Source organism: Geotrypetes seraphini, chromosome 4, assembly GCF_902459505.1.
Source record: "Geotrypetes seraphini chromosome 4, aGeoSer1.1, whole genome shotgun sequence".
In the NCBI taxonomy this organism is placed as follows: Eukaryota; Metazoa; Chordata; class Amphibia; order Gymnophiona; family Dermophiidae; genus Geotrypetes; species Geotrypetes seraphini.
Window position 1 is genome coordinate 173,364,967 of NC_047087.1, and position 14,486 is coordinate 173,379,452.

General features: G+C 42.6%; 1 protein-coding gene across 5 annotated transcripts in view; it reads right to left on the reverse strand.

Moving 5' to 3' along the window:
• The window catches only part of VAC14 (VAC14 component of PIKFYVE complex), a 419,381-nt gene that overhangs the window by 58,493 nt on the left and 346,402 nt on the right, over window positions 1-14,486 (reverse strand). For all 5 annotated transcript variants that reach the window (XM_033943353.1, XM_033943355.1, XM_033943354.1 and 2 more), the window contains 2 exons: window positions 8,118-8,236; window positions 3,526-3,605 (listed from right to left, as the gene is read on the reverse strand). In XM_033943353.1, the coding sequence (XP_033799244.1) occupies window positions 3,526-3,605; window positions 8,118-8,236 (199 nt within the window). The remainder of the gene's footprint in view (window positions 1-3,525; window positions 3,606-8,117; window positions 8,237-14,486) is intronic.

A 14,486-nucleotide genomic window follows, 5' to 3' on the forward strand; every position in this document is an offset into this window, starting at 1 on the left:
TTCTAGACAGTAGGGGCGTACAAAAGCAGTCCCCCAAAAGGCTAGTATGGGCTTGCTGCACCGACCCTTAAGACCGAGGACCCAAAGGCAGAGTCCTGTCTTGTCGCCACGTCCACTCTGTAGAACTTGGCAAACGTGTGAAGACCATGTTGCCACTCTGCAAATCTCCTCAAGGGAGACAGCTATAGCTTCAGCCCACAAAGAAGCCTCATTCCTGGTAGAATGCGCCTTGACAGAAATAGAAGACTGTTAATGTAAGTTGACAAAATGGCCCTACGGATCCATCTAGAAATCATGGTCTTGGAAGCGGGAGTGCCCCGCTTAACTGAATGAATCAGCACAAACAAATGGTCAGAGAGACAAAACTCATTGGTGAACTCCAGATAACGCAGAAGAACATTGCATATATCCAGTTTCTTCAACAGGCAGTCCTGTGTCTTGGAACCTGTCAGTTGAAAGGCAAACACTCTTCCTAATTAACATGGAAATCCAAAACTATCTTCAGTAGGAAGGAAGGAACCGTCCAAAGAGAAACCCCTGCCTCCAAAATATGGAGAAAAGGGTCTCTGCAAGACAAAGCCTGCTGACACAGGACACGCTGAAGTAATGGCAACCAGAAAAACGGTCTTGAGCATCAAGTCCAAGAGGGAAGCATCCCAAAGGGGATCAAAAGGAGCCTTTGTAAAGCTAGACAACACCAAGTTAAGGTCCCAGGAACGGAAAGGATGCTTAACAAGTGGTCTGACATGAAGAGCCCCCTTCAAAAATCTAGCAACATCAGGATGAGATGCCAAGGAAGACCTAAAATAGGAGAGCATGGCCACTTGGACCCAAGAGAAGCCACAGTAATGCCTTTATCCAACCCAGCCTGAAGAAAGGCAAGAATTAGCGAGATCGGAGCTGAATAAGGGTCCACCTGGTCCTAGGCACACCAGTGTTGGAAGGCCTTCCAGGCCTTAGCGTAAGCCGACATCATGGACGACAACTTGGACTTCAGAAGAGTATCAACAACCAGGGCAGAATATCCTTTATGCTCTAAGGCTGTGTGCTCAAGAGTCATGCCATAAGAGCAAAGTGATCTGGATCTTCCATGGCTACCAGACCCTTTGTAAGAAGGTCCGGATAGGTGCTCAGCCGAAGGCTGCGACCTTTATGCAGATGCATCAGATCTGCATGCCATGGACTGTGAGACCAATCCAGAACCACCAGAATGATGCAGCCCGGATGAGCCACGATCCTCAGTCAAGGAGAAAAAACATACAGGAGGAGAATCTCATGAGGCCATGGCTGCACCAAAGCATCGAGTCTCGTGCTGCCGGGCTTGGATCTTTGACTGAAGAAGCGATCCGCTTTCTTGTTTCTTGCCGTGGCCATGAGGTCAAAGCGGGGCCGCCCCCAGTGCACCACTGTCGCTTGAAATACCTCTGGGGTAAAGGCCCACTCGTCCGGATCCAGGGACACTAAATGTTATGTTTCTTTTAGAAAGGCAGTTAAAAGTTATCTTTTCTCCTTACATTTATTATAAGTAGATGCATTTACCTTGATTGTATTATTTATTCTCTGTTGATCTAGGGAAAAAAGACATTCTGTATTTGAACCATACTTTTTGTAATCCACCTTGAGCTGATTGGTTAAGTGGAATAGAAATGTTCTGATTATAATAGGATTAGATTAGTATTCCAAATGGGGCCTGACAAGAGATTTATACAATGGCACTATCATCTCCTTTTTCCTACTGGCCATTCCTCTCCCTATGTACCCAAACATCCTCCTGGCTTTGACCATCGCCTTTTCTACCTGTTTTGCCACCTTGAGATTATCAGACACAATTATCTCCAAGTCCTGCTCGTCTTTCATACACAAAAGTACTTTGCTCCTTATACTAAGCCATTCTCCTACATCTTTGCAGTACAAGTGCATAACCCTGCATTTTTTAGTATTAAATCTTAGTTGCCAATTACTGGACCATTCTTCAAGCTTCACTAGGATCCTGCCTCATATTATCCACACCTCCGGGATGTCTACCTTATTAAAGAGTTTGGTATAATCTGCAAAGATACAAACTTTACCAGATAGTTCTTCTGCAATATCACTCACAAATATGTTAAAAAGAGTTGGCCCAAAGACAGATCTTTGCAGCACACTGCTAACCACTACCCTTTGTCTCCTTCTACTTAATCAGTTTTTAATCCAGTCTAAAATACAAAAAACATTGAATTCCAAGTGAAAGCTGCCTGACAGGTGAAAGAAGTTTCCAAAACTTGCTTAGATTTCACTCCTCTAACAATAGGGAAATTAAGCAAAACATGATCTTTAGATCAGTGAGTAAGATCAGATCTCACTAGTACGATATGTTGAGATAAAGAGTTCAGAAGTATCACCATACAAAATTTTTTTTAAAAACCTGAACAGCAAACTTTAAAATAAATGTGGGTTTTCAAAGGAAGCCAATGCAACTGTATCAAAAAACAGGTAATATCATCATGTATTTTCAAACCAAATATCAACCTAAGGCCTAAATTTTGCAAAAGCTGTATCTTCCTGAGAAGCTTAGCAGAAATTCCATAATGTAATGTATTACAGTAATTTAAGTAAAAGAAAATTAGCAGTTGGATCCTTGGAGGCTGTTGAAGAGAATGCGTGGTCCCCATGGCAGGGGCACTTCAAGGATCTGGAATGGTCTTTTAAAATTTAGCCAGTTAATACAATATTCAGCACTAATCAATTAATCTGTGTTGACAACTTGCATACATGGTTGATCCCTTTCTAACTACTCAACCAGATGTTCATTTGAATACCTACCCCAGAGTGTTTAACAGAAGCAAGTATAATCTATAATCTTAAAACTATTTAAGGAATGTCATCTTAATAATTAAATGGTTAGCCAATACAATTTTAATAGTTCAAATGGGTACTGTTTTTTTTAAAGAATATTTTCATTTCTATTCCCCATTATGTGTAATATGCTCAGCTTGAACCCCAGTATCTTTTTCCATTATGCTTACTGGAGTGTTCTGCTTTTTAACATGATTCTGAGCACAGTACTGTTAAATTTCAAGGCTATTTTAATTTAAGTTGGCATAGCACTGGGGTAGGCAATTCCGGTCCTCGAGAGCTGGAGCCAGGTCAGGATATCCACAATGAATATGTATGAGATGGATTTGCATGCACTGCCTCCTTGAGATGCAAATCTATCTCATGCATATTTATTGTGGATATCCTGTAAACCTGACCTCTCGAGGACCGGAATTGCCTACCCCTGGCATAGCAGTTATTGTAATGAATCATTTGCTATTATTCCTTATTTCACTAGTTTTCAAGCACATCCTTCTTTGACATGCAAGCATTTCATAAAATAGAACTATGGACATGTAAACATGCAGAACATAAAATAAATACATAGCCAAATCTTACATACGCATGCAAGAATTTAAGCCTTAGCATAAAAATATATTGTGCCTCACATTTATACAAACAGCTGTCTGATGCTCTAATGAAAGAGGTAGAGATATATGAGTTTCTTACATGTAAAGATTGGACACTCGATGAGTTGCACCAATTTGTCAACTTCTGTGAGGAAATCCACAGTAACCTCCAGGAATCCACTATATGCTTTGGTTAAGGTAGTTCCATTAAAACGAAAACAGAGAACATGTACAATGGAGATCAATTCTTACGATTCCTACCCACTGGAACTTGCAGTGGATATGCAAAACAATTTGAAATTGAACTTGAAATAAGTAATTCTAACAAAGCAGCCGATCATTAGTTCTAGATTCCCTTCATTTATCTCTAAAGGAGGATGTTATTCCCTTCCTAAGTTATGCCTTGAATGGAATGTGGGGGAGGGATGGGAGTAAATGAAAAGAAAATGTGTACAGAAGGTTAACCCTGCAAACTAGTTAGTAGTTCCACCAAGTACAAGACCTGGGTTTCATTGTGATAGGATGTCAGTTGAACTCTGAGGTCAGTCTGGGAAGGAGATGCATTTACAGAGCTGACACATCAACCTGTCTCAGTGCTTCCTCAGAAAGTTGCCTTCACAAGACAGAAAAGGCAGTAAGATGTACAGAGTGAAAAGAGTAACAAAGATAAACTACCATGACAGCTTCCCCCCCCCTGTCAAGGAGACTGCTAAAAGGCTGCCCAAGTCCAGTCCTCGAGATCTACTGGAAGGCCAGGTTTTCTGGATATCCACAATGAACATGCATGAGAGAGATTTGCAAACCAAGAAGGCGGTGCAGGCAAATCTCTCTCATGCATATTCATTGTGGATATCCAGAAAACCTGGCCTGCCAGTAGATCTTGAGGACAGGACTTGGGCAGTCTTAAACAGAGGCTGCTGAATTAAATGGGTAGGTAGAAGAACCTCTGCTACAGATATAGGGCCTTCACGTGCCTGAATTTTGTGCTTGTCAGTTATCATGCCTTCATCCCCCTTGTAGTGGCTTCTCATTCTTACAAAGCTTATTGATTTGTTTAGTGGGGCTGGGATGGTTAGTACTGGCCTAAGAGAGTCTGAGAATGGTTAAAAATTAGTAGAGTTAGGGTGAGAAAGGGTATTGCTGTGATTTATTCATTTAGGGCAGTGTCTCTCAAACTTTCTCGAGCCAAGGCACACTAAAGGTAGTAGCCACGGCTTGAGGCACCAAGAAGTGCACGGACGTCGCTGTGATGACATCACGCATATGCGTGACATCATCACGTCAACTTCCGCGCATGTGCAAAGGCCCTCCAGATGGGCCCTGAGACGCCAGTAGGGGGTGCCAGTAGGTAAGAGGGCTGGAGAGGAGAGGCACTGGCGCCAGCTGATTGCCTACAGCAGTGTTTCTCATCTACTTTAAGCTAAGTACCCCTAAGTCTAACAACTATCAACTGAGTACCCCAACCACAAACCTCCCTGGGCCCACCCAAGCTCTGTCCCAGATCCCATCCCCTTTACTAATTGTAATGCAATTTTTTCCATTCATTTTTCATATTCACACAATATACACAGCAGATATAAATTCTCAAAAATGACACATTTCAATCAATATATTGAAAATAAAATCATTTAACCTACCGGCGATTCTCTGGAGGCTGCTGTAATTAGCTTTAAAGATAAGACTGGAAAGCCACAAGGGAAGCCGGAGGACACTAGAGAGAAGGGGGAAACATGCAGGCCTTCAGCAAATTGGGCAGCTCTGGTGCTATACCGCATAGGGAAGTCAGCTGGTAGGTGCCTCTCTTCCTCCTCAGTGTGTCGTGGCACACTTGGAATCTCAGGAGGCACACTAGTGTGCCTCGGCATACAGTTTGAGATACACTGATTTAGGTGATAGTGAGACAGAGGGGGCTTCTGAGTGCAGGATCAGGGCTTGATAACTTGTATTAGGAAAAAACAGAGTGTGATGTTAACTTCGGAGGCAAACAGAAACAGGACTGAGAAGATGGCAGTTTTGATTTATTTGTATTTTTCACTTGTTAAGTTTTAGCATTTTTCAAAATTCAGCATTTATTATAAAAACAAATTTGTCTGATTAACTATAGTAACAGGTTGTATGTGCAGTCACATACCTCACCTCATGTTCTGTTTGTCTGGCAAGCAGCCTTGTGAAGCATTTTCTATGTACCCATCTTACAATAAAGCAAATGAAACACAAGAAGAAATGCTGCATGCCATCACTTGAACATTTTGGGCCAGATTCTGTAAATGGCACCTAAATCAGCAGCTGCCTACAAAAAAAAATTAAAAAAAAAGTGCGGGTCACATGTCAATCACGCTTAGGAGCTGTTTAAGGAATCATGACTAACAGCACCTATCACAAAACTTAGGCATCGGTAATGTAGGCCAGGGTTTTACGCCTAAGTTCTTTTGAGAATTGCACCGTAAAGATCTCAAGCTGTATATTTTGGAGGAAAGGTGGGAGAGGGAAGATATGATACAGACGTTTAAATACCTACGTGGCGTAAATGCGCATGAGTCGAGTCTCTTTCATTTGAAAGGAAGCTCTGGAATGAGAAGGCATAGGATGAAGTTAAGAGGCGACAGGCTCAGGAGTAATCTAAGGAAATACTATTTTACAGAAAGGGTGGTAGATGCGTGGAACAGTCTCCCGGTAGAGGTGGTGGAGAAAGAGACTGTGTCTGATTTTAATAAAGCCTGGGGATAGGCACATGGGATCTCTTAGAGAGAGGAAGAGATGGTTACTGCGGATGGGCAGACTAGACGGGCCATTTGGCCTCTATCTGCCATCATGTTTCTATGTTTAATGGCACCTAAGGTCATCTCCATCCCAAACCATGCCTCCTTTGACCTTAGGCGCCTTGCTGTAGATGCGATTATGGTGCCGAGTTTTTAATTGATTTTTAACAGCACAGTCAATTACCGAGCAAATTAAAATAATTAAGTTAGGTGGCAGTAGAGCGCCTACCACCACTTAACTTATGGCGCTGTTTACAGAATCAGGCCCTTTTGTGCTGATGTCTTTCTAGTGCATTTGATTTGGGAAATCCTATACCATCATGACAGATACTTTTATTTCTTCCCACACTTCAACTGCAAGAGTTCAGGCAACGTCACTTTTCAGTTTTCAGAGGAATAACTTAATGCTCCTTTAATTCCAACATAACCTTTTTAGTCTTTAAAAAAAGAGAAAAATGATAAAGGTAGTCTCCTTTAGAAAAGCAATAAAATCTATCTTTTTAGCATCAGCAATAGAATATAGCATAATATCTGAACCCCCAAAAGGATTAAAGATGAATTCATAATACAGAATTTTTTCTCTCAGTGTCTTGGTGTACAACAGCAAATTTATAAAGCATTTCCTTTGTGTAACACTTATTGAAGGGCTTATTTTCTAAACACACTAAGTTCATATTAATTGCATTCGATTTGAAAAGTTTTTGAAAATAAGCTCTTCAATTATTCCTGGGAGAATTCTGTACACTATTTAAAAATTCTGCATCGTTTGTTTGTAGTGTTTTTGCACAGAATTTCCCCATCGTAAAGCCTGAAATTCCCTCCTCAGGCTCCAGCCTTTCTATTTCCCTTTCTCACTATAACTACAGTTCTCTTTTCCTCTGCTTCCCAGCAAGACCCCTAATACTGTGTACCCCCAAAGTCTTTTCTCACATGCAATACTCCCATTTCTCATTCTCCCTCACCCCAGGCACACACCCCTACCTTTTATTCTTCTTCCTCCCAGGCACATTCACCCCAGCTATCATTGTATCTCTTCCCCATGGTACACTCTCAAATTTGATCTCCCCCCATACTAGTGGCACACACTATTTGTCCTGCCACCACACTTAAGGCAGAATTTCTGCCTTCTCTGCCATCTCTACCATCCCCATGGTATACACTCAGCTTTTTCTGCCCCACCCTTTCCCATGGCTCATTCTCACCATGCTCTATTGTTCTGTCATTCCCTTTCCCATATCACATTCTCACTTTCTTCTGTCTCCCCCCTCCCCCTGTCAGTGTGGCCTATTCAACTTGCTCCGTCCCTCTTCTACCTTCCCCATGGCAATAATACACAGTCACCTTGCTCTGCCCCCTTCTATCCTCCACATGGCAATGATAACACATTCACTTTGCTCTCTCCCCCCACCATTCCCATGACACATTCGCTTTGCTTTATGGATTACTCACCTAGCTTGTGCCCTCCTCCCACCCTCCCCAATGGCACACTCATCCTATCGTGTCCCCCCATCTTAATGTCCCTCTCATCCTCCCCATTCAGCAAATATTAGCTGCTCTCCTTCCCTTCCATTGCAGGGTTCACAAGGCAAAAGGAGGAAGAAGTGAACCACTGCACATCTGGTCATTTCCTCCTCTGCCGGCTTACAGCCGACTGTTTATGTGAATCTCATGGGCCTCCCCTATGGCCATATTGATAACTACTACTACTATTAATTATTTATATAGCTCTACAAAGAAGTTACCCCTTCCAGCGTATCCTTCATTTCCTAATAAACTCTAGGCAAGTTTAAAGTGCTATCTCAACTATTGGCATTGTTAATACTTTGAAAACAGAATAACTGGAGCTTTACAGTGATACTGTGGTATGTAAGGAAGTAAAGAAGTGTTAGAATGGCATTACAGAGGAGTAGTGCAGCAAATATTTACAGGATACAATTTTTGGATGAGGTCATAAGCATGTTTATAATTCTGAGTGAGGAAGCAGAGGGACACTGTGGCAACAGGATTGTGGCACCAGGAGCGGTAGAGGCAGCAGAAGAGGTTACAGCTTTCCTGTGCAGAGGAAATACAAAGTGACATTTAAAGCAATGGAATACAGTCATTTCTAAAAATTAATTTGTTTTAGCATATTATTTTCCACCAACTTTACAAGTGTTTGGCTCTATGCATTCATACAATACAAGGAAGTGAAACCAATGGAACTTAAAGTTTCAAAATCTATGGAGTCCTGTAGACATTAAAATATCATAGAGAGCCTGATTCATCAAGACCTTTCCCCACAGACATAAGGGACTAAAGCCTTACTGAATTAGGCCTTTGGTATGTTTGAATGCATCATTCTACAATTCCTAACACATTTCTGACCACCTAAGGTACCATTTTTCAGGCCGCAAAAATCCAGACACATGGCTCCGCCCTGTTCTGCCTCCGGCCCCACCCCATTCCACCCTGGCACCGCCCTGTTCTGCCTTTGCCTCTGCCCCAGCATCTCCCAGTTCAGCATCCAGAACCACCCCCACAACCGCCTCTCTTCTTCCCCGACAAGCTCCAGCTGCGTCTGGAGAGCCTGGAGCATGCGTGAAAGTGTGACATCATCCACGCATGCTCAGATGCCCTCCAAATGTGGCCGGAGCTTTCCAAAACCCAGACAAATTACTAGCTTTTGGAAAGTCTGTCCTGGACCCCGGATAGTCTCCTAAAAATAAGGACATGTCTGGGTTTTCAAAGACATCTGGTAACCCTATGACCACCTATCCCAGAGCTAGTAAAGCGGGTAAAGGGAAATAACCCTATGGTCTTCTAGAATGTCTCACCCATTGCACTGGAAATATATTTTGCCTTTACTTTTTAATTTTGTAAATGATTTTGTAAACGGTAAAGAGCATACACGCTAATCGTGTTTTCCAGTTGTTAACAGTTTTGTTAACGACTGGAAAACGCAGTTAGCATGTGTGCTCTTTACTGTTTACAAAATTGGGATTTTTATTTGGGATTCAATTGTTTGTTGAGAAATTTACATCCACCAACTATAGAGACTTCTGATTCAGGCTTTTTGCCAAAACATTAAGAGTGTCGGGTCTTTTGTGAATAAAAATATTTGTGTCCCAGTTCTAAAGGCTCTTGTACTTTTTGTTTGATTTACTGTTTATGTACTTGTTCCTTTTTGCAGTGCTACAAGTGTCCATAGTACAATGAAGAGAAATGAACTGTGGAGCCTCGTGCTGAAGCAATCTGCAATGCTTTGCTACTCCTATTCCCTCAGTCCCTACAGGACTAGTAGGGCATTGCAGAGTGCTTTAGCAAGAGGCTCCACGGTCCATTCCTGTCCAGTTGAATGTGAACACTTGTGGTACAATCAATGGAATAAAGGAGGATTGAAGAGGGGGAGATTCTGGATGGAAAGGGGCAGAGAGACAGGATATAATGGACCACATGGGGAAGTGAAAGAGGAAATATGAGGGAGGGGGTCAGGGAAAGAAAAAGTGGTAAGGCTGCATAAAAAAAGAAGGTATTAGGGAGATGAAGGATGGCAGGGGGACGGGGCAGAGATATAAAGTAGAGAATAACACAGTGACTGTTACTCGCAGCTAGCCACAGATAACCCGCAGGAATGGGGGAAAAAAATTCAACTAGTTGCCGTGGGTACGGGGACAAGGCCACCCCATGGTGGCGAATGGCCTTGTCCCTGCAGTAAAGGATCTGCCACGAGCTGTCTCCCTTCCCACCCCTCCCGATCAGCAGCCCCCCCACCTCCCTTTAGTGGGTACAATAGCCCCCCTCCCTTGCATCCAATGTGGAGCCACTGTCGTTCACCGCCACTGCCAGAGATCCCATTTATAAACAGGCCTCCTTCCTGCCCCTCCCACCGAAGCTGACTCAGAAGTCCTCCCTTTGATGTCAGAGCTGATGTAGGAGGGAAGCCTTCTGGGTCAGTCGGGGATACCAGTTACCTCAGCAGTCCTCCTTCCAGGCTGTCTGCTCTTTCCTGCCTTCAGCTGAACTTGTTCTTGCAGGGACGAAGGCAGCTTTTGCACGATGCTGACCTGGAAGCCATCTTTCCTGACGGAGAGAAAGCTTCCAGGTCAGCCAGGTGTAGCAAGAGCTACTGCCCGCTTCCCTGTAAACAAGTGCTGCTGAAGGCAGGAAGGATCAACCCAGCTGAATGGCCCTGAAGGGAACGAGTAAGCGAGAGAGAGGATATCAACGTGGGACAAAGGGAGAAAGGACATGGGAGGGGGCATGAATTTGGGACAAAGGTAGGGAGAGGGGCATGAACTCAGACCACAGAAAGAAGGGAGGGGGCATGAACCTGGGACACAATGTAGGGAGGAAGGGGACATTAATTTGGGACACAAAGAAGGGAGGGAATAGACAGACATGTCGGACATGAGTGTATGAGTGAGAGGGAAAGAGATGGTACACATGAGGAAAGGAAGAAAGAGAAAAATTGTTGGGCATAGACAGAGAAAGAGAAGTGAGGTAGAGATATATGGGAAAGAGAAGGATGAGAGGGAGAAATGTTGGATGTGGTAGTGGTAGTGGAGAGGGAACAGAGGAACAGATTGAATGGGATGCAAGGAGGTGGAATGTCGGACATAGTGATGGGAGGGAGAGGTGTGGCATGGTGCTGGAGAGGGTTGATAGAAGGAGAAATATTGGGCATGGGGCTGGTGGACAGTGGTGAAAAATGCTGCACATGATCTGGGAAATGAGGGGGGGGGAGAAATTCTGGATGTGGCAGTAGAGGAAATGGGAGAAATGCACTCTGGATCTCTCTTTCCTCACTCCCTGTACACAGGGGGAGGGGTTCATAGAATGGTGAAATGATGAAGGCAGAGAGATGGGCACAGGGGAAATACTAGAAAGGGACATATAGGAGACATAGATTAGAGATGCTGAACATGGGGAACATTACATACACAGAGACAGAAGATGGATGGTGAGCATGGAGAAAGAAGAAATGTCACATGATCAAGAGATCCTGGTAAGTGAGTTAAGAGAAGACAAAAGAAAACAGAGACCAGCACCTGAGACCAACATGATTTGAAGAATAAAATGACGAGACAATAAAAGGTAGAAAAAAATAATTTTATTTTCTATTTTGTGATTAGAATATATCAGATTTGAAATATATATCTTGCTAGAGCTGGAGTTAGATATAACTGGGGACTGCATGAACAGATACTCAAGGCCATGTACCCTCCAAGTGCCATAACCACGAGGAGAGGTACGTGGAGGAGAGAAGAGGAGAGCAATGTTGGTTACTGTAGGGAAGCAGGGTGGAGAAGAGAAATTTTGCCTCCATTAATTACCCACCCTAGACTTCAGAAAACTCACTATTTCTAATAATAGCCTAGGTAATTATTAGAGACATTTTAAAATAAATATTGGTTTGAACTGTGGAAACTGTTTGTATATTGTAAGCCAATCCTCATATGAAGAAGAACTCCAAAACAGAAGAAAAACCACATAAAAACAATGGTGTTTTAAGTCTCTCAGACCAATATTCAGACTGTGGAAGGCAGGCTAGCTAACTCCTGTGGTTGGGGCTGACTGTGGAAGTTCAATGAATATTGGGTTTACTTTTGGCTGGTTAAGCTTAACCAGCTTAATTGATATTCAGCACTGGCTGGTTAAGTTTATAGTGGCCAAAGATAGGACTGCTATTTGCGTGGCCTATTTTAGCTGCAAAACTTTGCTGGTCAGCACTGATAATTGTCAGTTATTGCAATTTTAGCTGCTAACCGTGAATATTGAATGGAGATAACCTGTTATGCCCTACTGAATATTTGCATTTAGTTGGTTAAGCACTATTTAACTGGTCAGTGCCATTTCTGGCTGATAAAATAGCACTGATTATTGGCCAGTCTGTTTTTAAAATACACATATCTCAACCCACAGGTACTGATGCAATCATGCTTGTTTAATTTATCAACATATTATTGTTTTATTTATATTCTTCATTTAAGTACTGTTAGATACAGGAGTTAAAAACATCTAAGTTGTGATTTTTGAAAATCAGAATTATGACATTTTACTCCTCAGTTTGTGTAAATTGCAAAGGAGAGTGGGTTGGACTTGGGTGGACTTAAAATCTAGATGTTGTTCAGTGATAATAGAACAAAAAAAAAAAGATCAAGGACAAAAAAAGTATGTTTTTATCTAGAACTGTTTCAACTAAGTAAGAAAAAGGTACCCTGACCAGCTGACCACTGGAGGGATTAAGGCATGATGGGTCTAGGATGATTCTTCGTGGCCATTTCATTGCAGTCAGTTCATCATGGCTGTTTCAGCGCGATGAACTGACTGCAATAAATCTGATTCAGCGTTTGTGATGTCCCTCCATAGTTCCCCCAGAATTAGACCTCCAAGCAAATTGGAGCAGCAGGCCATGGGGTGAGGCTGGGAAACAGGCTGAAGTGGCTGGCAGGGAGCTCAGGCCCTGGGGGGAGAGGCTGCTGTTGAAGCTTCTGCATCACATCCTTCACCTGCTCATCTCAGATACAAGCGGATGGTGGTGACTGGCAAGGAGGCCTGGCTGGAGCTTTCAAATGCTTGCTGCAGGTACTGGGGAGGGGACTGGGGCATCTCTGTCTGTGTAACGTGAAGCCTAGCCTCCCCGTAATGGGATAATTCATTGTGCCGGTTTCATCGCAGCTATAATGAAACGGCCGTGATGAATCGTCCCATTCTGAGCATGACCATCCCTTAATGCTCACTAACCCCTCCCACTCCCCAAAGATGTAACAGTGACCGTACAAATCAGCACCTATGACAGCTCCAGCTATTATGGTCATTCCTAGGATAGCAGCAAAGAAGTGGATGGATTAAGCCTAGTGGTCAGTGCAGTGAAGAGGGGCCCAGGTTCAATTTCCATTTTAATTCTTATTTCAGTACAAATATATAAGCCCTTCTGGAACAGTGAAATACCTCCTGGACCTAAATATATAAGTGACCTTCAAGCCTGAGGACTATTGTAGTGGTGGACTTTTAGGTACAGTAGGTTCTCTCTGTTCCTGGAGGGCTCACCGTACAATATGAAGGGTTTTAGGTGGGATTTGTACCTGGGTCCCTTTATATGAAGTCCACAGCACTGACCAGGCTGTCCCTCTGCATTGCTAGGGTGTCTGCGTGGCCAGTTTACTAGGAATGCTACTAGACGGATGTCCTATGGCCTGTTTTTCTCTGTTTTACCCTGGTACCTGCAGATAGACGCATTACTGGTACTTGCAGATAGACGTGTTAAGCATGAAAAGATCTAGCTCAAAACCATAATCAAACCAAAAATTTAGACATTTTTCTGGTTCGATTATAGCTATAAGCTAGATGTTTTTGAATTTAGATGTCTTATCAAAAATGCCTCGCCATATGTCTACATTATTTTTTTTTTAATCTATTGCAGCTCTATGTTTCCCAATTCCTTTGGAAGGACATCTTGCCTGAGACTATTTCTTGTTCTGAAACATATAAGTATATACTTAGACGTCACCTGCTTCCTTTTCTATGTTTGTATTTTGCAGAGTAAAGTAGAAAATGAATTTCTGTTTCTGTTTTACCTGTATTGCACTGCTTATAGAATCTAGCTTTCTTGGGGGGGGGGAGGGGTTACGACTATTTCAGATTTTGTCTATATGTTTTTTGTGATTCCCTATTTTATATCAGATGAGGTTCTGTCCATGTGACTGAGGTAAAGGATTCTGCTAACATGTAGGGTCTGTGTAGGAATCTGTTAACAATATAACTTGGTACTTTTATCTTTTCATAGGTGGGTTAGGGCTGACATACGGCCCCGAAGCCCATAGAGATTTAAAGGGCTTCGGGGCTGTTGCCACGTGGTAGCTGCTAGTGCAGCTTTGTTAAAGAGGCCGATAGTTTGGTAAGTTTTCTATATAGGTTCTGATCATCTTTTTATTTTACAAAGTGTCTTATCCTGCTTGAAAGAAGGTCTTTGGCAGCAAAAATTAAAATGCTGAAGACCAGTGGTTCCCACATCCTGTAAAGGAGTGGTCTCAAACTCAAACCCTTAGTGGGGTCACATTTTGGATTTGTAGGTACCTGGAGGGCCGCAGAAAAAATAGTTAATGTCTTATTAAAGAAATGACAACTTTGCGTGAGGTAAAACTCTTTTTATAGTTCATAAATCTTTCCTTTAACAGTTAAAGGAAAGATTTATAAACTATAAAGAGTTTTACCTTATGCAAAATTGTCATTAAAAATTTTTTCTGCGGCCCTCCAAGTACACTATTTTTTCTGCAACCCTCACATTTAAAGTTTAATATCTTTCCTTTCTCAAAACTGAGAC